The 24,403-nt window shown below is 41.1% G+C and overlaps 1 protein-coding gene across 3 annotated transcripts; it reads right to left on the bottom strand.

The window, feature by feature from the left end:
• Nucleotides 1-1,767: 1,767 nt before the first annotated feature.
• On the bottom strand, nt 1,768-22,663 carry GDE1 (glycerophosphodiester phosphodiesterase 1). Of its 3 annotated transcripts, none has more exons than XM_044232841.1 (6): nt 22,264-22,663; nt 12,224-12,399; nt 9,499-9,604; nt 6,375-6,467; nt 3,918-4,129; nt 1,768-2,412 (listed from the first exon to the last, which is right to left on the bottom strand). In XM_044232841.1, the coding sequence occupies exons 1-6, from the start codon at nt 22,522-22,524 to the stop codon at nt 2,265-2,267; spliced, it is 996 nt and encodes a 331-aa protein (XP_044088776.1). In that variant the 5' UTR covers nt 22,525-22,663; the 3' UTR covers nt 1,768-2,264. The 3 variants fall into 3 exon arrangements, with proteins under 3 accessions (XP_044088776.1, XP_044088778.1, XP_044088777.1); XM_044232843.1 differs by having other exon boundaries at nt 12,224-12,395; nt 22,264-22,336; XM_044232842.1 differs by lacking the exon at nt 6,375-6,467.
• Between the last annotated feature and the right edge of the window lie 1,740 nt (nt 22,664-24,403).

Raw genomic sequence — 24,403 nt, forward strand, 5'->3', positions numbered from 1 at the left:
AAACTCTTAAAAAAAAAAAAATATATATATATATATATAAATATATATATATATATATATATATATAGCCCTGATTTTACAGATCAAATAAGGAACTTGTCCAAGGTCATAGAGCTATTAAATTGCTGACCATAAAATCGGATTTAGTTTTCCCTGATCTCAAATCCCATTTTTAATCCCTATATTAAGCCTTCCAAGTGCCTAATAGTAGTACTAACACCTTCTTTTTTCACCCAAATTCTCCATTCTTCAAGGACCCAACATCTTAGCACTGGAACTCAATCCTTCACTGGGCCTGGGTCAAGGGCAAAATGGATTTGGGACAGAGGTCAAGTAACAGAACTCCTGGCTCTTAGGAGGTCTTCCCACAACAGAAGGGGTGTTAACTCTATACTGCCCCGGAGAGAATCCCTTGTCTGCTGTGCAGTGCACTTGCCAACGTGGGGTTCAGTCTGCAGAAGCGTTTGGTCTTTGGGCTCCCCTCCCCCTCTTGCTGTTCTAGTCGTGGTGTGGTATGGAAGTACGCACAGCTTAGGTATTTGTTCTGTTGATTGAATAAATCTTTGTCCTGTTGTTAATTTTCAGATTCAAGAAAACTTCTTTGTAAATGTTGCTGGCAAATGTCCCAAGCCCCATCCATCATGCCCTTGCCAATGCCAACTGAAGCGAAACTCAGCCTGCATGTCTGCTGTCAAGCCATGTGGACTGGTGGTCCGGTGGCTTCGAGTGGGAGGCTGGTGACCCACTGGGGCTTAGGAGGGAAGTCATGCCCAAGTTGAGGGCCTGTGGGCCAGTGTGTAGATGGGGCTGAAAGGTGGGAGCAGGGTCAGCTACAGGAGACAGATGGCTTCGCAACTTTCTGAAGACTCAAATTCCATTTTCTTTCTTTCTTTCTTCCTTTTTTTTGAGAGAGAGAATGCATGTGCGAGCAGGTGGGGCAGAGGGAGAGAGAGAATCTTAAGCAGGCTACATAGCCAGCACGGAGCCTGGTGTGGGTCTCCCCACCCTGGTGCTCTCCCCACCCTGAGATTATAACCTGGGCTGAAATTAAGTCAGATGCTTAACCAACTGAGCCACCCAGATGCCCCGACTCAGTTTCATTTTAGATATTGCTACTTCAGTTCACAGTAAGACCCCTGGAAGCTTATGTGGAAAAGAGCACAGAGCTCGGAATTAAGGGCTCTACATTATAAAGGCAGACAGAGCAAATGGTTAAGAGCAAGGGCCCTGAGGTTAGATTGGCTTGGATTTGAATCTCCTTTGCACCAAGGACTCTGAGACCTTGGGTAAGTGACTTTAAGTTTTCAATGCCTTGGTTTCCTCACTCATAAAAAGGGAATAATACCTCTGTACGGTTTTTTGGGATTCGGGATGATGCATGTTAAAACACTGAAGTTCCAGGCAAACAGCAGATTTCAGTTTTATGAGGTCAGGCTGTGCTGTGTCACCAGGTGTGTCATTTCTTAAGACCTTTTCCTTCCACAGGTTTTGGTTTTCTTATTTGTAAAAGGAGGATAAGCCTAGGTGTTCTTGGAAGTTCCTTAGAGTTCCACTGTCATCTGCCTTGGAGTTGCCCCAACGAGCAAAACCCTGCCCCCTAGTGGTTTGTTGTTATTTCAGGATACCATAAATAATCCCTTGCACTGGGATCAAGACTTACCTACCATTTCCTTTTGCTCACAGGGGGCTGTTGCCACTGGTCTCTGGATTGCAGGGAGCAGTCTCCCTAAATTCCTTATGTCTCAGGACATGATGCTTGGTACACAGTTTTCCCTTAGTGCTCCTTTTAATGATTTTATTAGTATGGTCACAAGTTTGATGTCTATGGTACATTGATAATGTAGCTGAATACAAATACTTTAAATAAGTAAATTACATAAGTGTGTCAAGTTTTAAAATGTCAACTTTGTGTGATCATGCATTTCCCATGCATTTGCATCTGCACCCCCAAATTGCACAACTCAATCTGTGCTTATCCTCTCTGGGTCTTGGTGTATGCCTCAGCAAGGCTGGGGCAGGAGCTGTTGTGCCTTTTTGCAGACCCAGATATTCAAGAGCAATAGTGTTGAACTTAGGCATTCCATGGAGCAAGGAAAGCAAAACCAGGTTTTGCTCTGGTTCAGGTAAAAATGCAAATACCGACTATTGCTTGTGTGAGCCACCTGATCCCCCAGGGCTGGGGCTAGCACGAAGGGTATTTTGATATCCCTGCATGAGGCCAGCAGGCACTTTCTGTCCCCACGTTTCCTCCCTGGGGGAAAATTCTAGAACTGAGATGCACAGTCTTCCAACATGCTGTCAGTGATATAGCTGGAACCAAGATGGGATTCGTAGTAACTTTTTTCATCAAAGGTATTAACAGTCCAAGCAACAACCTGAATACCTTTGGCTGACCACTTCTTCAAGTAGTCCCTGGAGAAAGAGGAAAAACCCATCCTGTTAGAATAAGGACCAGCTGTTCCAGAAATCTATAATGGTCACTAAGTATGGTATTCACTGAGTACTAATAATGCCCCCAAAGAGCCTCTTAACTGGGCCTCTGTGTGCAATCAGAGGGAGTGTTCCAAAACCCAGCACCAGAACCTCCTCCACACTGTTCCAATTTACAACACTTCAGTGACTTGCTAAAGACGCCCTCCACCACAGACACACAGACACAGTTTTATTAGAGGCCGTACTTGGCCTCATCTTACACTGTACTTCCCCTTTCCTTTCTCTGTGACAGACCATGGATTTTCTTTCAATTCCTTGAAAGAACTAGGTTCCTTCCTGCCTTAACACGTTTTTAAAAAAAGATTTTATTTATTGGGGTGTCTGGGTGGCTCAGTGGGTTAAAGCCTCTGCCTTCGGATCAGGTCATGATCCTGGGGTCCTCGGATCGAGTCCTGCATCGGGCTCTCTGCTCAGCGGGGAGCCTGCTTCCCTTCCTCTCTCTACCTGCCTCTCTGCCTACTTGTGATCTCTGTCTGTCCAATAAATAAAGAAATTTTTAAGATTTTGCCTTAACACTTCTGTATGTTTCGCCTCTGACTTGGCTCTCCACCCTCCCACCCTATTCCTAACTCACGCTTCTGATCTTAGCTTAGTTGTCACCTCCTTGGGGATGTTTTCCCTAACTCCCCCGATTAGGTGAAATTACACAGTATATGTACACTGTTCTCTCTACATAGCATTTATCTTAGTTGTAATTTTATATTTATTGGATTTTTGATCAGCAACTGTCCCTTCTACTTGACTATAAATTTCATGAGGGTAGACCACGGTTTTCCTTACCATAGCATCTTCAGCTTCTTAATACAATGCTTTGCAGTATTGTGGGCATATACCAAATACTGACTGACTTGAATGCATGCATGCCTGAAATAATATGAAACTAACAACTCAAATCAGCTAAAATACATGGCCATAAAACTGCCACGATAAAGGTCAGAGTTGCCTAGCAGGTAAGGAATAGAGTTTTCTTCGAAGCAATGGAGCAAAGTCTACAGTGCAGAGCAGAGCAGGAAGAAAGGTGGGAGGGATCACGTAGGCACTCACAGACTGTCTTCACTGTGGCTCTGCCCTGGATTCTATGTTGGTTTTCAAAGGGAGCCAATCACAAGGATATGTAATCTCTCTTCTGTCACAGTTTAGCAGGTTTCTTTTTTCTTTCCTTTTTTAGGTTTATTTTTTTCTTTAAAGTGCGCTAAGAATATTTGGTCAACTTATTTTGGAAATAGGGACATATGCCTGAACTCTTCCCACCTAAGAAGCTAAGGGCATTCCACATTAATAAAGGCCCGGTGGGCTTTGTGGGTGAAATCCAGTCCAGGCTGTCCACTGTTAATCCTTCCTTTCCAAGAAGAGCATTTCAGGAAATGTATCAGGAGAAGACTTAAAAAACAAACAAACAAACCCAAAAAACCCTTCCAACTTACGGGGATACAAAATCCTTTTGTATGAGGAAAGCTGAAATTCCACACAGGTACCACAGGATATTGTGCATGCTCCAGTCGAGCAAAATGTCCATTACCGCAAACATGGACTGTTTCCAGAGAGCATCATAGCGTGGTTTCCCATCTCCTGTATGGCTAAGGCTCCAAGGTCTATGAGTTAAAGCCGTTACTACATTCTGATCTGTTTGTCTCATCTGAAAAGGAATTTTGGCAATTAAATACATATCGTATCTTAAGTCTAATACCTCTCATTTTTCTTTAGATTTAGCCAATGTTACTCATTCTGCTGAAGTTGGCCATAATGGCAACCCTGGTCCCCATGTCTACTAAATAGACCTAAATCCTTTGAGTAAATAATGTAATGGATGTAAAGCATTTAACATACAATATAAATAAGAACATTTCCTTCATGAAATCCTTACCTTTAAAATGAGTAAACTATAATCTCACAGTGAAATCTTCATGTCACAGGAACAAACTCTCAATTGGTTATCAATTTAAACTTTGGCTAGAGATAAGTAATTAGAACTCAGTGAGGGTGGAACCATGATCATTTCCAGATGGGCTGGTTAGCTTTTGATCCTTTCCAGAGAAAAACGGCTGAGAAAGGCTTGGGCGGGGCCTGGGGGTAAGAAGGAAGTGAGGACAGCAGAGATAGACGAGAAGTAGGGATAGGGGTTGTGGAAGGTCAACGAGAAATAGGAAGATATGGATGTTTCGCTCTGTGCTCCTCTGTACAATGTAGCAAACATTTTGAAGGCCTTTGTGGTCAAGTAAGATTGGGAAACACGGATCCAAATGTCTGAAAGCCCCATGACCCTGTTCATCTCAATGACCATTTATATGTGGATAGGTTCCACTCTTACTGTAAAATTTTCAACGCATATTCTGTTGGTCACTGTTGAAAAATGCTACAGAACCAACAGATTATCTCGGAAACTGGTAAGTAAAGGACACGATTAGCATTTATTTCCAAATGCATAACTAAAATGAATGACAGTTTTTCTTCATTTTTAAGTATGCTCCACACCCAGTGTGGGGCTTGAACTCACAACAAGCCAGGTACCCCTGAATGAGTTTCTTTTTACAGAAGTATTCTAATACATGAAGAAATGACAGCATTAAAATACTAAGATTTTGCAACCCCTAGTAAATTGAGAGCTGGCCACTGACATCAATAGCAGCCTGCAAACAACACAACAGAAGAGTTAATCAGATGTTACCTGCCTCCTGATGAAAAAATACCCTCATCTATGAGATTATCTTGCCAAGAATAACTGAACCTCCACTAATCAAGCCTTTTGCTCTCACTACCAATTTATAGGAAATATATACGGGAGAAGAATGTGTTCAACTGTATCATGATAGAGGAAGCAAAATTTGGACTTGGGTCAACTCTACAAAACAACCTGGTTTCTTCAATAAATGCATCACAAGGTGGGGAAAAAGAACTTACAGGTTCTAAGATTTTAAATTATAGTATGTAGTCTTTATCTGGGTCCTGATTCAAATTGACATTATAAAAAAAAAACCCACTTACATTTCTGAGACAAATAAAAATTTATATGCTGACTAGATAAATTTCATAATCTTAAGGAGTTAGTAATGGTTTTAGATGGGATAATGACTGTGTTGTGGCTGTAGTTTTAAAAAAAAGGGAATCACTTTTCAAAGATACTTAATGCAATTTTTATGGATGAAATGATGTCTGGAATTTACTTCAAAATAACACTGTGGAGGATGAATGGGATCAAACAAGCTAGATCACAGTTAAACGGGGGCTCATTTTACTACCGGCAACTTTTGTGCATATTTTAAATTCTCCATCAGCAAGAGTTATTTTTTTAAAAGGTTACTTATGTTTACTAAAGTAATCTGAATGAGCCTGTAAACAATATAAAAGGAGCGTAAGGAGGAATCATGGTATTTTAAAATGGGGTAGGAGTTCATTCTCCTTTCTGAATTTCTCTTGCTAAAAGAGGAATTTCTCTTTCTATTATTATTATGTTCAGTTAGCCACTGTATAGTACATCATTAGTTTTTGATGTAGTGTTCAACAACTCATTAGTTCTGTATAACACCCAGTGCTCATCACAACACCTGCCCTCCTTAGTACCCATCACCCTCTTACCCCTCCCCCGGGCCCCTCCCCTCTGAAACCCTGTTTATTTTCCAGGGTCCACAGTCTCTTTTGGATCGTCTCCCTCTCTAATTTCTCCCCCTTCAGATTTCCCTCCCTTCCCCTACGATCCTCCGTGCTACTGCTTATGGTCCACATATGAGTGAAACCATATGATAAATGTCTTTCTCTGCTTGACTTACTTCAAAATGGAACGGCTGTTCCATTTAACGGCCGTCTATCTTATGGTTACTTGGCCCATTTCTGTTATCACCATCAACTAACCCAGTATTAGGTACAACACAAATCCTGAATTTTACCTTATAGATAACTTCTGGCAAGAAAGAGCAGACGATACTATTATTGTATAGTTGAGGAAACTCCTTATAAATTTTCTTTAGAGCATCAGTAGCCTGTAAAGCATAGAGATTCATGTATTTAAATGTAATAGTCCCAGCCAATAACTATTACATACTAAGTACAACCCTACTGAATAAGTCAGAAGTTTACTAATATATGGGGACATGGACAGGAGTGCTGGTAGATTCCATTATCCATTGGGATCCTTCTTAAATTCACATCTACAGTAGATGGGGGGTAAGGAGTACGAGTCCTGTTGCTTTACTGTTTTGTAACCTTTACCCTTTTGTCAGACTTTTTTGGAAAGTATGGCAGGCAGCAGGCCAGTGGAGGCTGGAAGCAAAATTTTAAACCTTTTTCTTATAACCCAGTTTAGCCACTAGGAAAAGTCCTTTTATACCCAAAACTCTATCACCCCCTGCCTTTCCTGGCAGAAGCATGGGCCAACCAGCCTGGAAACTACTAAGCGTAGATGTTCTTGGTCCAGAGGACTAAGAGGAAATGGCATTCATCACCAACACAGAGGAAGAAACAATGGGATAAGGGAGGAACTGGGAAGAGCTTCAAGGTGAACAGAAGTTTCTTTTTGTAGTAGTCCAGTTAAATGAATGAAGAAGAAATTACTGAGCTAAATACTGACATTCTGTAACCTCTAGTGAATTAACAGATTTGGCCGTTGAAAATCAATAGCAGTTGGGGCACCTAGGTGGCTCAGTGGCCACCTGAGTGGCCAGTGGGTTAAGCCTCTGCCTTCGGCTCAGGTTATGATCTCAGGGTCCTGGGATCAAGACCTGCATCCAGCTCCAGCAGGGAGCCTGCTTCCCCCACCCCTGCCTGCTGCTCTGCCTACTTGTGATCTCTCTCTCTCTCTGTCAAATAAATAAATAAGATCTTTATTAAAAAAAAAAAAAAAGAAGAAAAGAAAATCAATAGCAGCTAACAACAGAGGTAGGTGAGTAGGCATTAGGTGGAATGTTAGGTCACTATATCACAATTCTTGAAATATCACTAAATTTTGGAAAAGTCACACATACTTATAATCAAATGTAAGCAACAAAATGCATTCCAAAAAAGAAAAAATACAGAAATTACTCATGTCCTATTCCCCCTTCACTAATGTGAGAGTATGTACAGAGCCAAAGTTGTATTCTTGCTGTCTGAACTAACATATGCCTTGTAACTGACTCCTCACCCACATAATTTATTTAATTCTTATAACAACGCCTGTGGTCATTTTTAAAATTACGCCCATCCCCGCCACCCCCAACGGCTGCCCCGTGAGGAAATGGAAGCATATCAAGGTTAAGGTTATACTGTAGCAAGTGACAGCATTTAATCACAATCTGTTGGGACTCCAAAGCCCATGCCCTTGGCTTCTGTGCTCTACTAACTCCAATTTGCATCACTTTGTCCTTTACACTAACCATTGTGGTGAATCAGATCACTATGTTCTAATGTGGCCCACACCACCTGTGAGCACCCAACCAGAAAGCTCAAATAGTCTTTCTTCTTTTTCCCCCTTTATTCTAAGACAATAAGCATGAAGTACACTGTGGGTGAAATGTAGGACCTTTGACCAACAACCCTAAGTATTTTTAGAATTTCTTCTCTACATGATATGGTCCAGGGATTCATATTTTTAATAGGTATTCGTGGTGATTCTGGTGCAAACTGACTGGAAAACCTAAATGTATAGAACTGTATATCAGAATACCACAGTGAGGGTGCCTGGGTGGCTCAGTTGTTAAGCTTCTGCCTTGGCTCAGGTCATAATCCCAGGGTTCTGGGATCAAGTCCTACATTGGGCTCTCTGCTTGGCAGGAAGCCTGCATCTCCCTCTCTTTGCTCCTCCTGGTTGTGTTCCCTCTCTCTCAAATAAATAAATAAAATCTTTAAAAAAAAAAAAAAACCACAATAATAATTAATACCAGAATAATTAATGAGCCAGAGCACCATTCTCCTTTCTTCAAAAATGAGAGTTTCCTGTGCTAAAGCTAGAATATATACTTAGGCTTTTATTTTAGGCTTTAACAGCTAGTTTCAACTATATCCTGGGATGAATAAAAAAAAAATTGAGATCAGAATTCCCCACCAGTAGATGGCCACTACTGATTGATTATACCTTGCAAGGGGGAAAATATAAGTTGTCCAAATGAAGATAAAAAGTATTTGTACTTGAAAAGCTGGTTATAAGCGAACAAATGTAATCTAAACCATATTTGCCCATTGATTTCCACTGCAGTGATGTTTTTATGAATAAAAGTATACGTTCTAAAATTTAAGCAAAATTTTCCTTAGGAATGTCTTATGTATTTGAAAAAATTATAGTGATTTTACCATAAAAGTTTAACTACTCAAATCATAGAATAACAAAACTATACATAAGGGATAGAAATCATATAGGAAGGATAACTGTACATAAAAGATAAATGTTCTATTAGCTATCAGAAACTTTACATATGGGAGTTCTCTTTAAATTCAGTCCACAGTTGTCTGTCTAAAACCATTAACTTATCAGCCGGATGCAACTGGTCGTATGTCTAACTCCTGAATTCTTCCCGAGGTTAGTTAAAGTACCTCTTTATGGTTTATTTACTGTCTTTTGTAAATGCTATTTATGCAAGTAAGAAAAATACAACTCAATTTTGTATTAGTTGTAGAATATCAGGAGTTGTTCAAAGGTTCCATCAAAGGTTAAGAGTTCCATAATTTGCTATTTGCTTAAAGATACGGATTTTTGCATGGTAAACTTCTAATAAGCAATAAAAATTATTTAAGAAGGATAAGTAGCAAAATCTATGGTTGATTTTTGAAATTACTCTCAATTAAATAAGATGTCTTTTCAAGAAAGTGAAGTCTGGGGGTGCCTGGGTGGCTCTGCAGGTTAAAGCCTCTGCCTTTGGCTCAGATCGTGATCCCAGGGTCCTGGGATCGAGCTCCACATCAGGCTCTCTGCTCCACAGGGAGCCTGCTTCCTCCTCTCTCTCTCTCTGCCTACTTACGATCTCTGTATGTCAAATAAATAAATAAAATCTTAAAAAAAAAAAAAAAAAAAGAAAGTGAAGTCTGTGGTATAAACTGTACCATATTTGCATGGCCCTTGACATCAAAGAAGATTGTGAGGTTATGGTTTAGGCACTCTGCAACGGCTTCTCTCAGGGTAGGGATCTTTTCATCAGGGAAATCATTCCTATAAGAGAGGGGAAAGGAATAGTATATTGCAGGAAAAAGAAAAAGATAAAAGTTTAGTGAAACAGATGTTTGACAAATGTCTTCCAACCAATAGGAAAAAGTGTTTTCCCTAACTTCCTTTCTTTAACCATACTGGAGTCCTCGAAACAGACGACAGATATCCTTGACCAAAGAACAGCAACAACAACAAAACTTACTTAATTTTTAGGAAATTAGTAGATTTAGAATATAATAGGACCTCAACTCACTAAAGGCCAGAGTATAATGCCTCTTCTGGAGTACCTGAGACTGAAATTTAAGACCGTAATTGCCCTAACAGAACCTGATACAGGAGAAATTCCTAGAAATACATAAATTTGTTCACTGTATTTTTGTGCATTTAAGTGCGACTGTTTGAAATAAATGTCTACACATAATTTTCTGATAAACAGAAAAAGTCATGTGCTTTAGATATATAAGAAATCAGATTTTCTCACATAATGAAATTAATTAAATTAAATCTATATGATTTAACTTATGCTTATTCACCAATATAATTTCAAGTGTAGTACCTTGGTTTAAAAAAAAAAAAATTTAAATAGTACAGGCAATTCTGCCAGCCATTCTATTCAATGCCTACTCCTTGGGAGTGAGAGATGAGACAGGACTTTGCTAGTCCCTTGGCCAGTCTTAGTTTCCATGCCACCCCCTCCCCCCAACTCAGGATGAGCATCTTACCACGTTGAGGATAATTCTAGAGAAAATACCTATTTTTCCTAAAACATGGTCCATAAACACAAGCCAATGACTTCACCTGATATTCAAACAAAGAAAATGCAACGAGTTCCAACTGGAGGACAAAGACTGGCTATGCTAAAGACTTAACATGGGGACGCCTGGGTGGCGCAGTTGGTTGAACGACTGCCTTCGGCTCAGGGCGTGATCCTGGAGTCCCGGGATCGAGTCCCACATCGGGCTCCCAGCTCCATGGGGAGTCTGCTTCGCTCTCTGACCTTCTCCTCGCTCATGCTCGCTCTCACTGTCTCTCTCTCTCAAATAAATAAATAAAATCTTTAAAAAAAAAAAAAAACAAAAAAAAGAACCAAAGACTTAACATGGTATACTGACACCGATATTGCATTTTTTCTTTTTTGACGTGAGAGAGGTGTTTAATTAGTTCTTCATGTCTATTTTTCAATACAGATTAGAAGTAGCAAAAAACAAATGAAAAACCTATGTAGACTGATGTAGTATAACATAGTAATGGGTAACAGTTACCCAGAGGAGATTTCTCATTTGATTTCCTTCTGTTTAGAGTTTTATGGGTTTAAAATTTTTTACATACTCCTTTCTTTAAAACACTGGAGTGTAAGATTCATCTGATCTAATGTGTTGTTCAAAGATAATTTCGTTATTGATTTTCTGCCTGCATGATCTAGTCATAATATAATGCCTTTTTGAGGTACCTGGGTGGCTCGGTCATTAAGCATCTGCCTTTGGCCCAGGATCCTGGGATCAAGCCCTGCACTGGGCTCCCTGCTCAGCAGGAAGCCTGCCTTTCCCACTTTTCCTGCTTGAGTTCCCTCTCTCACTATGTCTCTCTGTCAAATAAATAAAATCTTTAAAAACTAAAACAAAGCAATACCAGGCCCTCTTAAAGTATTTTATGGGTGATGATGACCCTGAGTATTTTTTGCTTTAATTTTTGACTTTGAAGCTGACCTCTTAGCCTCATTATCACTGTAATATTAAAACCAGCCTTTCTCTTGCAGATAGCAGAACAATGAAATATGACTGCAAAGAGCAATTCCAGCAGCCTGCACTCTGAACTTCCAAGTATTACCATTACTCTTTCTAGATTATAACTTCCTTCAGTGGCTTTTCAGATCCTAGGAAAATACAGTCTGAATATCTTTCAGGGAAGACTATAACATAATCACTAGGTCGAATACTTAATAGTCAAAGAATATTGATCATTGTCCAGAGAACTGATACAACGTGGGTAAGAGTGAGTATACATTTTCAGTATTACAGAGAAGAGAGGGATTTAGATAACCACATTCCAAAGTATATTACCCAGTATACTCATTCCAATGTGTTTATAGCCGTTTATGGTGGGAATGGTGTCGTCATACATGGTCTGTAGTCATACATGTTTGAGAAACATTAAATTAAAGGTACTAATTGACTGATGTAGACTATTTATCCCTAAAGGGAACATCTACCGTATAGTGCTTGATCTTAGTTGATCTCAGAACCCTTTTCTTGTGGAATAGCTTATAGGACTAATTCTGAGATACACATATACCCGTAAATCTCATATATAAAATTTCTATGATAGTACAAAGTAATTGTCTAATGTTACTAACGTTAGTGACTAGACAGTGTATTGTCTTGAGAGTAATTCCCAGGCCAAATCTGGCCACAGTGGGAAGAGATGAAAACTACCCATGCCATATTTCTGTTGTTCCTGGCACCCTGCTCATTACTTGGGAAACCTGTATATAGTTCAAAACAAAACACAGCAAAACAATTCTTCTGGAGCAGAAGATGCCAGTGTCTTTAGAAGGTGCCAGAGTCTTTCTGTGATCCCCAACAGAAGCTGAAAGGTATGTTTAAGTGACAATGAACCACTTACCTTAACCTGTGATTTGCTGCGGGATTAAGCTTCCTAATTTGTTCAAATGTCAAATCACACAGTCGACCAGTGCCATCAGTTGTCCTGTCCACGGTGTTATCGTGCATTAAGACAGGAATCCCGTCAGAAGTAAACTCAATGTCCAATTCCACACCTGTTGCTCCATTCTTAGCTGCCTTAACAAAAACATCAACAATATTAATGGCAAATGGCCAAAGATACCATTTTACAATCTACATGTTCAAGATGACCAACAGTGCTAGCTAGGTAGATAGCATCTCTTACTGATTTCTTCTCCTTCTGGTACCAAATAGCAATCCACCTGGTTTCTACTTTTCCCTGATAACCCTACTTCAACTTGCACACTTAGGGATTCCTCACACACTTTAAATTCCCCACTCCTGGTGACTTAATCGGTTAAGCATCTGCCTTCAGCTCAGGTCATGACTCCAGAGTCCTGGGATCCTGTCTGCACTGGGCTCCCTGCTCAGTGGGTAGTCTGCTTCTCCCTCTACTCTTCCCCGCTGCTCATGATCTCTCTCTCTCTAATAAATAAAATATTTTAAAAAATTACCTACTCTTCCCATTCTCACAGTAGTAAATGGGGAGATTTCTGGAACTTAAGTTTTCTCTGGTTGCTTTAACTCTATGGGCCATTAATGGCTTACAGTGACAAATATTTAGATAAATTCCACTGCTTCCCTACACTCTATTTGGTACAGCACCTCTGATGACGCCCCTGTGTTTGCTGATCAGCTGTGTGTCATGCACTACTTTGGCATAAACAAGAGGGGGTCAGGTTCTTGTTGGTTTAACTCCACCCTCTGTAACAGGAACACCAAGCCTGCTTCTAGGGGGAACTACATTTTGTTTATGTAAGCAGCCCTGGCTGTTGGCCAACAAGCTGGTAAACACGATAAGGTGTACTGGAATTTATCTAAAAAGAGAACTTGAGCATGTTCCTCTGAGATATACTACCCAGCATTTGCTTTCTTGGCTTCTTTGTCACAATGAAGACATGAAATGCTCATTAGGATCAGGATTTTAAATTACAAAAAATTTTAATTATGCAAACACACAAAGCAGTATATATATAGTAAGAAAGACTTAACAGATGTTAACATTTTGCCACAGTTGCTTCAATCTCTTGCTGTCCTAAAATGTAATAGTAGTTAGTATTTATTGAGCTTTTTCTATATAGTCAGGCACTATTCTAAATGCTTTAAATATATTAATTCATTTGATTCTCACCACCCCTGGGTAATATTAAGATTCTCATTTTCAGATGAGGAAACAGAAAATAAGAAATTTGCTTTTAGTTATACAAACTATGACGTGGTTGAGGCTGCACTTTTTTTTTTTCTTTTAAGATTTTATTTATTAATTTGACAGAGATCACAAGGAGGCAGAGACGCAGGTGGGGGTAGGTGGGGCGTGGGAAGCAGGCTCTCTGCCAAGCAGAGAGCCCGATGCAGGGCTCCATTCCAGGACCCTGGGATCATGACCTAATTGAAGTCAGAGGGTTTAAATCTCTGAGCCACCCAGGAGTGCCTAGAGGCTGCACTCTTAAGCACTGTATGTTTACTATTGACACTACAGATAAAGGGAAATTTCTCCCCATTCCTCTCCATCTTAAAGTTGGTGTGCATCATTCCTGTGTCATTCTCTTGAAAGTCTTTATATATTTGGTACAAACTTAAGTACTCAAGTACTGAGAAACAACATACAGTTCTGTACTAGTGCACAGCAGCGATTCAATAATTGCTAGCCATTGTTATTTACTGCGTTCTTTAAAACGCATTTTCAATTTTAATACATTCGAATTTATCAATCATGTCCTTTATGGGCATAGATTATTCCTTCTTTTTAAATCCTTTCCTTGTAAAGATACAATACAACTCCATTTTCTTTTAAGCTTCAAAGTTTGATTTTCATAGTATGACCAATATTTCCTCTAAAACTCTAGGCTCAGTTTCATCATTTTTAAGATGATATTTCTCGGGGCGTCTAGGTGGCTCAGCTGGTTAAGGGACCAACTCTCACCGACTCCTGATTCCAGCTCAGGTCATGACCATGGGACCAAGCTCTGTGTCAGGCTCTGCCCTCAGAGTGGGGTCTGCCTGAGATTCTCTCTCTCCCTCTCCCTCTCCCTCTGCCCTTCCCCCTTATTTGTGCGTGCACACACATGCTCCTTCTAAATAAAATACACATGTAAAAAAAGATTTTATTTATTTATTTAACAAAGAGACATCAAGAGAGGGAATATAAGTAGGGGGAGTAGAAGAGGGAGAAGCAGACTCCCTGCTGAGCAGGGAGCCCGATGTGGGGTTTGATCCCAGGACACTGTGATCATGACTTGAGCCAAAGGCAGATGCTCAAAGACTGAGCCACCCAGATGCCCCATTTTCTAAAGAAAATCTTAAAAAAAAAAAAAAAGAGATGATAGGTCTCTAAAGGTCTTAAGAGACATAGGATTTAGAAATAATGCATGTAAATTACCAAGCTTGGTGCCTAGCTCAAAGTTGGCACTCAACATAAGATATTATGATTTTAAAAAAAAATCCATTTCAGTAAAAAAGTCATTACAGTAGTGTTCACATCTTTACACTGGTTGGAAGGTCTATCTTTATAAGCTTAAAAGGTATCTTTCCTAAGTTAAAGACGGGATAGCGCACTGGTAAATTAATATGGATTGTATCATTTAAGACATAAAACAAGATCACATTTTCAGTATGCAAAATGCATCTGTCTCACTGGAACACAAATATTTTTCTTATTCCCTGAGGCCAGCACTATAATTAGTTCAATTATATTTGTATTCATTAGGGCCATCTCTATTTGGTAACAACACAAAAAATAACAGTGGTAAGACACTGAATTTTAGCAAGATTATTAGAACTAGTGAGTTCATTTATTTGTCTTTTCTGAGTAGTTTATTAAGGTCCCAAGCAAAAGCTTTATAAAAGAACCACCATATTAGAGTTTCTCAGACCAGATCTTCTAATGACTGCATTCAACTGTCTTTACCAATACTTTTATTGCCTCCTTTCAGAGGCAAGATCTGTTTTAAATTCACATATTTGTATACAGTTCACACTCATCTTTTCATTTAGAGAAATTCCTTATAATAGTATTTTTGTTCTAAACATACAAATTTCACATAAACTGGTTTATAAAAATAGTGCAATTTTATTAAAATTTTATTTAAAATGAAAAAATGTATTTAAAAACAATACTAATAGTTTAGTAATAGACTAGCACAGTATAGTATCAATGCTTGCCTTGGGGCAGAGGTGTGATGGGGGTTAAGTTCAAAGAACACAATGGAAGTTTCTGGGGTGATGAAAATGGATTAAGGTAGTGGTTACCCAGGTATATATGTTTTTTTTTTTTTTTAAAGATTTTATTCATTTATTTGACAGAGAGAGATCACAAGTAGGCAGAGAGGCAGGCAGAGAGAGAGAGAGAGGAGGAAGCAGGCTCCCTGCTGAGCAGAGAGCCCAATGCGGGACTCGATCCCAGGACCCTGAGATCATGACCTGAGCCGAAGGCAGCGGCTTAACCCACTGAGCCACCCAGGCGCCCCCCAGGTATATATGTTTATCAAAACTCATCAAACACTGAAAATGTCTGCTTTTTTTTTTTTTTTAATTTTATTTATTTATTTGACAGAGAGAAATCACAAGTAGGCAGAGAGGCAGGCAGAGAGAGAGAGAGGGAAGCAGGCTCCCTGCTGAGCAGAGAGCCTGATGCGGGACTCGATCCCAGGACCCTGAGATCATGACCTGAGCCGAAGGCAGCGGCTTAACCCACTGAGCCACCCAGGCGCCCAAATGTCTGCTTTTTATAGATGTAAATTATACTTGGATAAAATTGATTTAAAAAGTATTTGCTTTCACGAATTCATTATATGTATATGGCTTTTTAAAAGTTTCACTGAAAAGTATCTTTTAAATATCCAACCTTATACTGTAACTTCACACAGAAAGAACTTAGTGTTTACTAACAATGAAGAAAACCATAGACTCCAATATTAGAACACAGAATGGCACAGCGTTTTTGGTAGAGATTTTTTTCAATCCGATGAAGTTCAGAATCACATCTTTCTTCTTTTTTTTAGCTTCGAGACTATTCACATGCCATGTAATTCCTGTTTAAAGTGTACAATTCAGTGGTTTTTAAAAATTAAATTCACTGAGCTGTGCAATACCACCACAATCAATTTTAGAACATTTTCAACACCTCAAAAAGAAATCCTGTGTCTGTTAGCAGTGAGTCCCCAGTCAACTACTAATCTACTGCTATCTCTGTGGATTTGCTCATTCTGGATATTTTATTTAATAAAATTATATAATATGCAATCTTCCATGCCAGGCTCCCCCACCCCCAGCATGTTTCTAAGGTTCATTCATATCGCAACACGTATCAGGACTTCTTTCCTTTTTCTTGCTGTATACTATTCCACCATATGGCTACATCACATTTTACTTGTCGATTCATCAGTTGCTGGATATTTCCGTTGTTTCCATTTTTGGTTATTAATATGCTATGAACATTTCTGTATAAGTTTTTGCATGATGTATGCTTTCAATTCTTTTAGATATACGTATATTTATATCTAGGAGTGTTACTGCTGGATCAAATGGTAACTCTGTTCCTTTTAAGGAACTGCCACGCTGTTTTTCTCACCAGCAGTGTAGGAAAGTTCCAATTTCTCCACATCCTCATCAGTACCTGTTGTTGTCCTTTTGTTTATAGCCACTCTAATGGGAATTTCATTGTGGCTTTGATTTCCATTTCCCTAATGACTGATAATGTTGAGTATCTTTTCTCGTGGGTTTACTAGCTATTAGTACTGCACAATCCTTCCTACAAATACTTACCGAGTGCCTACCAGATCAGGCACTATTCTAAGGAGTGAGGAGAGTGGTGAACAAGAAAGAAAAGGATTATGGGTCTTTATTTCAGTAGAGAGAAACAGATCACAAACATGTTACATGTAAATTATGATAGTGATCAATGTTTTAAAAAAGAAAATAAAGGGTAATGTGAAGGTTAAAGGCAGTGGGGGTTACTAGATAAGGCAATCAAGGAAGTCCTCTCTGAGAGTATGTCATGTGAGCCGGGACCTTAATGATCAAAGGGAGCTAACCATATGAAGATCCAGAGGAATAGTTTCCCAAGCAGAAGAGCAAGTATCAAACAAAGACTACAATGTAGGACAGAGCCATGTGTCAAGAAAGTTGACTGTCTACCCAAAGCTATTCCCCTTCTTTTTCTCTGCTGGTAGAGACCTGTTCTTGCTACACTGTTCAGCTTTTTCTTGTGATCAGAGTGAGTGACCGATTTTCAATCCCTCTGTGTGTATGTGATGGAGACTTCTGGGAAAGGAATATGGAAGAGGGATAGAGCCTAGATGGTGATGTGTAAGAATGTGATGCCCGGGGCTGCAGTGGCCACCGGGAAACTACAATGAGGGCTAGTAAATATGATGCAGGTGGCAGAGCAGATAGAGCAACAGAACCTGAGTCCTCCATGACCATAAACTGAACAGCTATAAATCAAACCATCCTGGGGGCACCTGGGTGACCCAGTCGGGTGACTGCCTTCGGCTCAGGTCATGATCCCAAGGTCCTATGATAGAGCTCTGCGTCGGGCTCCCTGCTCAGCGGAGTGTGCTTCTCCCTCCACCTGCTGCTCCCCCTGCTTGTGCGCGCGCTCTCTCTCTCTGTCAAATAAATAAATAAAATCTAAAAACTAACAAAACAGAACAAAAACCTAAAAAGCCACCCTGGAAGTCACCTCTCCCCTATATTCTTGCATTCTTTTTATGTCAGATATTAAGTTCCCTTACTGTTTGAAATATTTGTGTATGTTTGTGCTTAACATTTTATTTATTTATTAGAGAGAGAGACACAAGCAGGAGTAGTAGCAGAGGAAGAGGGAGAAGGAAGCTCCCCACTGAGCAGGGAGCCTGCTGCAGGGCTCAATCCGAGGAGACTGGGATCATGACCTGAGCCAAAAGCAGACCTTACTAGGCATCCCATATCATTTGAGATATTAGAAGTTTGAGTTTTCATTACATGAAGCCAAAAGCATCCTAACAAGCACCCAGGGTGGTTGGAACAGGAGCAGAGGCTTTGAGAAGGGTATAAGATAAAATGTGTTTGGATTTTATTTAATTCCAACAGAGAACCACTGGAGAATTTTATTTATTTATTTATTTATTTATTTGGTGGGGGGTTTTTTTTTTTGGACAGACAGAGATCACAAATAGGCAGAGAGGCAGGCAGAGAGAGAGAGAGGAAGGAAGCAGGCTCCCTGCAGAGCAGATAGTCTGATGCAGGGCTCGATCCCAGGACCCTGGGATCATGACCTGAGCTGGAGGCAGAAGCTTTAACCCAGTGAGCCACCCAGGCACCCTAGCCATTGGAGAATTTTAAATAAGGGCAGTATATAACCCGATTTATACTTTTTTTTTTTTTTAAAGATTTTATTTATTTATTTGAGAGAGAGACAGGGAGAGAGAACATGAGCGAGGAGAAGGTCAGAGAGAGAAGCAGACTCCCCGTGGCGCTGGGAGCTCGATGCGGGACTCAATCCCAGGACTCCGGGATCATGACCTGAGCTGAAGGCAGTCGTCCAACCAACTGAGCCATCCAGGCGTCCCCCGATTTATACTTTTAAAGCTGCACTCTGGCTCCTGGGTGGAGAATGGACTGTGGGTATAATTTAATCCCTCCGTCACTGGCATGTATCTGTTCTTGGAATCCATCCATTTCACCTCTCTCATGTTTTTCCTTCTGTATCTAGTTTATAATCCATCAGAAATTCTACCATTCTCAGAAAGTCCTTCCTGATTGTTTACATAGTAAAATGTTTAAGAATACGAATTATGAGCTGCAAAGACACAAAGGGAGCAAGAAGAGGACAACGAAACATACTTTGAAGGAAATAAACTACATATTCCTTTTGAAGTCAAGAGGGAGGATGCGACCTTGTCTTCTGAGTCTGTATTCAGCAGCTAAATTCTGTTATAGCTAAAAAGTTCATCCAGAGTGACCTTATATTGGAACAAGCAGAATTATCATATTTCAGTTCCTCTTAAGCCAGGAACTTGGCACAATGTTTATTATTATTACATATATTAAAGACATGTACAACCTAAACATACCTGAATGGAAATTAACTTTAATTCCCTTGCACAACAAGTTATGAAACACTGTATGTGTATGTGTATTTCACATACATACTTCCTCATTTAACATGATTCATAGTCAGTTAATCGTGTTCCTGGCCAAACCACCATATCATTTATAAATACTCAGGAATGCCGTTTGTGTTCAGTTAATACTAAGTTACACTTCAAGGCAACTTACATAAATGTAAGTTTAAATGGAAGTCAATGACAACTATATACTTTTTTCTCTATAATTATCTTTCTTTTCATAACAATTCTCCTGTATAGCTACGTTACTTCACCTATCTGAATTTAAGTTAGAATGTAAAATACATTCTCCAATATCTTTATATTTCTACTTATTTATTTACTGAGATTTTACTTTCAGGTAATCTCTACTCACATCGTGGGGCCTCAACTCACAACCCTGAGAAAAATAGTTCCATGTCTTCCAACTGAGCCAGCCAGGCACCCCTCCCCTTGGTTTATTGTGATGAAAGGGAGACAGGGCAGCTTTTCTAGCTTTCTACTTAAAAACAAGTATAGGGGCGCCTGCGTGGCTCAGTCGTTAAGCGTCTGCCTTCAGCTCAGGTCACGATCCCAGAGTTCTGGGATCGAGTCCCACATTGGGTTCCCTTCTCGGCGGGAAGCCTGCTTCTCCCTCTCCCACTTCCCCTGCTTGTGTTCCCTCTCTCGCTGTCTCTCTGTCAAATAAATAAAATTTTAAAACAATTTAAAAAAAAATATAAAGAGGGGCACCTGGGTGGCTCAGTGGGTTAAGCCGCTGCCTTCGGCTCAGGTCATGATCTCAGGGTCCTGGGATCGAGTCCCACATCGGGCTCTCTGCTCGGCAGGGAGCCTGCTTCCCTCTCTCTCTCTGCCTGCCTCTCTGCCTACTTGTGATTTCTCTCTGTCAAATAAATACATAAAATCTTTAAAAAAAAATAATAAAGATATTGGGGCACCTGGCTTGCCCAGTCAGTAGAGCATGTGACTGTTGATCTCAGGGTTGTGAGTTCTAGTCCCATGATGGGCATAGAGATTACTAAGAAAAAAAATAAACTTAAAGCAAAAACAAAAACACCACAAAGAAGCAAGGGGAAAGAAGCATGCAAGAGAAGTCTAATTTGGGGGTGCCTGGGTGGTTTAGTGAGTTAAGTATCTGATTTCAGCTCAAGTCATGATCTCGGGGTACTGGGACAGAGCTTTACACTGGGCTCCCCTCTCAGCTGGGAGTCTGCTTGTCTCGCTCCCTCTCCCTCTACCCCTCTCCTGGGTTGTGTGAGCTCACTCTCTCTCTCTCAAATAAATAAATAAGTAATTTTTTTTTTTAAAGAAAGAAAAGAGAGGTCTAACTTGGTTTATAAACAGTCAGCTGTCCTCTACAAATTAACAGCTGCCTTCCTGACTCCTTCCCTTCTTCAGACTTAATTTTTTTTTTAACCTTTATCCTGAGATAATTTTAAAAATGAAGCCATCTTTAGATTATTGGCCTAAAGAGTTTACATTTGTAGAGGTCTTACCATGGGTCAAGCACTTTCTGTGGACTCCCTCATTGAATCACAATCTATTAGGTAGATACCAATATCATTCCAATTTTACAGATAGGAAACCTGAGGTCTGGGTGGGGCTGGAGTGAAGACAGGTGCCCTAGGGTGCCTTCCTTCCACACCCTCTCAACTCTTGGGACTCTGACTGGGACACAGAGCTTAAGTAACTTGCTCATTATGTAATACTGTCTGTTTGTAGCTAGACAGTGAGTCCAAGTTTTTATATCCTGGAACACAGTCTAATCTCCAACAAAGAACTCTAGGTCTTGGAACCCTGTATTCTAGTTGTTGCTGTGTATTTGAGTCCATTTTCCTACCCACTTGATGTTAAAATAATGTCTGAAAGAAATGTGAGGGTCAGATGTATTTCCACAGATGCAAAAATGTCTATACAACTGAAAATCTCGCATACTATGCAAACTATCATTATTATGAAGTCAGGAGACTGCTAGGAGTTTGGAGGGAGCAAGAGTCTTAGGACAGTCTTGTTAAAAGGAGACGCAAAAACTGATCAGGAGTCCAGCTGCCAGGGTTGTCTGGCACGAACGGTGTGTTTGGAGCAAAAGGTGATAAGGAGATGACTTGGATAATTTGGAGGACAAGCAAAGACAGCTTCTGTGAATGTGATCTGTTTACAATAAAGTCAACCACTGACGGAGACTATACTTAAACCTGGCTGGCCACACTTCCTACCTACCTCATTCCCCAACCTTTATTCGATTCCTTGAAGTCAGACTCCATAGTATCTATTCTGTTACCTGAACTTTCCAAGATCATTTCCACCTCCGGACTTTGGCACTTGCTGTTCTCTTTTCCTGGAACACCTTTCTCCCAGATCCAAGGCTGGCTCCCCTTCATAATTCCAGTTTCAGTTCAAGTCATGTCTTGCGAGAGGACTTCTCTGACTATCTAAAATAGCATAAGCCCTCCCAGTCATTCTTTACCCTGTTAACCTATTTCTTCATCATACTTTTTGTCTCTTCAAGTACCTCATTTATGCGTTTACTTGTTTAAGGCCGATTTCCCACATTCCAATGCATGCTCTGTGAAAGCAGGAACTCTTTCTGTCTTGTTTATTACTGTATCCTCAGTGCCTGGCATATAGCAAATATGTAGGTCTTTGCTGCGTTCTCTGAGTAAGTTGGCAGATTTCTGACTTACGAAGGATCGAGGGCCACTTGGATATATTTCTTCTGGATGAATGGGGAACTGGGAAGGCTATCATGAGAATATTGGAGAACCTTCGGAAGGTCAAGCAGAAGTCCAGCCTCCCAGGGGGTACCGAGGGGCGCGAGGCGTAGGGGACTCACCTGCCGAATGGCCGCCAGCGTGTTCTCGGGCGCGTCGTGGCTGCCGCCGCGATGGGCAATGGCGGAAACGCGGTCCCGGGGCTTGAGCACCTGCAGAGCCCTCCGGGAGGGCACTGGCTCAAAGCTGAAGAGGCGCAGCAAGAGGTAGAGGCTGCCGGTGAAGAGGCAGGCATTGAAGGGACTACGCGTTACCAGCAGCAGCAGCAGCAGCAGGAAGGAGAACGGGCCCAGAAGGCCCCCCTGTTCCTCCCACAGCCACATGCCGGCGCCCGCACCGGCACGGACGGGAGTCCCGGACCCGCCGGGCTCCCCGGGCAAGACAGGGAGAAGCGAGGGCGAAAGCCCAAGACACTCGCCGAAGAGAGAACCCTCTAAGGGGACCAGCGCCGCACAATGGCGGCGGCAGCCGCATCCGGAGAGGGAGCCGGGCGTCCAGCCAATCAGGGCGGGGGATCTGCAGAGCTCGGGGGGCGGAGCCGCTGCCATGGCAACGGAGGAGGACTCAGGCCCTAGGCTCACGTTCCAAAATAGCTTTGGATTATTCTGGGGTCCGGACTTCAACCAAGGGTTTCAGACTCCAGAAGGAGGTGAAATACAAGAGCGGTTGCATGGTTGTATGGCTGGAAAGGATCTTAATGACTCCTCATTTTGCCCTTGAGAAAACTGCCCAAGGAACCTTGCACGGGCAGGACGTTTAGATTGCTTTATGTATTCAATTCAAGATGTGCCAACAGCAATCCAGGCGCTCAGGTTACAGGAGTGCACAGGACCAACCGGGTCTCTGCTCTCCTGGGGTTTACATTCTCGTGGGAGGAAGTAATAGTGCTTAGGGAGTACAGCTCACATCTCTGGAGCGCTTACCATGTTACCATCTGTGCTAGCAAATGTTTATGCATTATCTCATTTATTCTCACAACAGTCTCAATGGGTATTATCTCAGGAGACTGAATTCAGTAGAAGAGGCACAATCAAATTTTAAAGCTGGAAGGGATTTTAATAATTCCCTCATTTTATGGGTGAAGAAACTGAGGCCAGGAGCAGTGAAGTGAATTGAGCAAATAATGACAGTCAATACTGACATCGAGCCATCCCAGTTTTAAGCCAGTGGCCCTTGCACTCCTCCTCCTATCCTTACTTTTCTTCCTACTAAGGACTGATAGCGAGGCTTTTGTACTAGGCACTGTTCAAGAAACTTATCTCAACTGTTCTTCATAACTACCCTTGTGATAGGCACTTTTTTGTGATAAGCACTTTTATTTATTTTTTAAAAAATTTTATCAATTTGACAGGCAAAGATTACAAGCTGGCAGAGAGGCAGATGGGGGTGGGGAGGGTGCGGGGAAGCAGGCTCCCTTCTGAGCAGAGAGCCCCATGGGGGGCTCGATCCAATGACCCCGGGATCATGACCTGAGCCGAGGGCAGAGGCTTAACCCACTGAGCCACCAGGCGCCCCGATAGGCACTTTTTTTTTTTTTAAGATTTTATTTATTTATTTGACAGAGAGAGATCACAAGCAGATGGAGAGGCAGGCAGAGAGGGAGATAGAGGGAAGCAGGGAGCAGAGAGCCCGACGCGGGACTCGATCCTAGGACCCTGAGATCATGACCCGAGCCGAAGGCAGCGGCTTAACCCACTGAGCCACCCAAGCGCCCCCGATAGGCACTTTTAAAGCTCATTTCCCATGTGTAAAAATAGGCACGGGAAGGACTTTCAGCAAGAAAGGCGGAAGGTTAAATCGAATTAGGAAATGTGAAGGGGCAACTACATATTTTGAAAAAGTAGCAACATTGTTTAGATAGGAAATTTCGGTAAGACATCCGGAGCTTTTTCTTTCATCTTGAACCTGTTACCTTTCTTTCTTGGACTTTGTTTTCCTGCTGAGTTGCAAAAAGGTAGGGATGTCCTGAGGCTTAGAGTTGATATCTAGGATTCAGCAAATTTTTATTTACGGAGAAAAAAAATTGGTGATCGTTGTACGTTTTCCAACGACCACAAAGAAAGAGGTGATCTCTTTACAGATAAGAAAAAAGTAGCAATTTCAAGGAACACTTCAGGGGTTCAGACCTGAACAGCGTTCCCACATAATTTTCGAGACTCTAGTTTGCAATGAAGACTACGTTTTCCAGCGTGCATCGCGCTT

Source organism: Neovison vison, chromosome 14 (assembly GCF_020171115.1).
Source record: "Neovison vison isolate M4711 chromosome 14, ASM_NN_V1, whole genome shotgun sequence".
NCBI classification, from domain to species: domain Eukaryota; kingdom Metazoa; phylum Chordata; class Mammalia; order Carnivora; family Mustelidae; genus Neogale; species Neogale vison.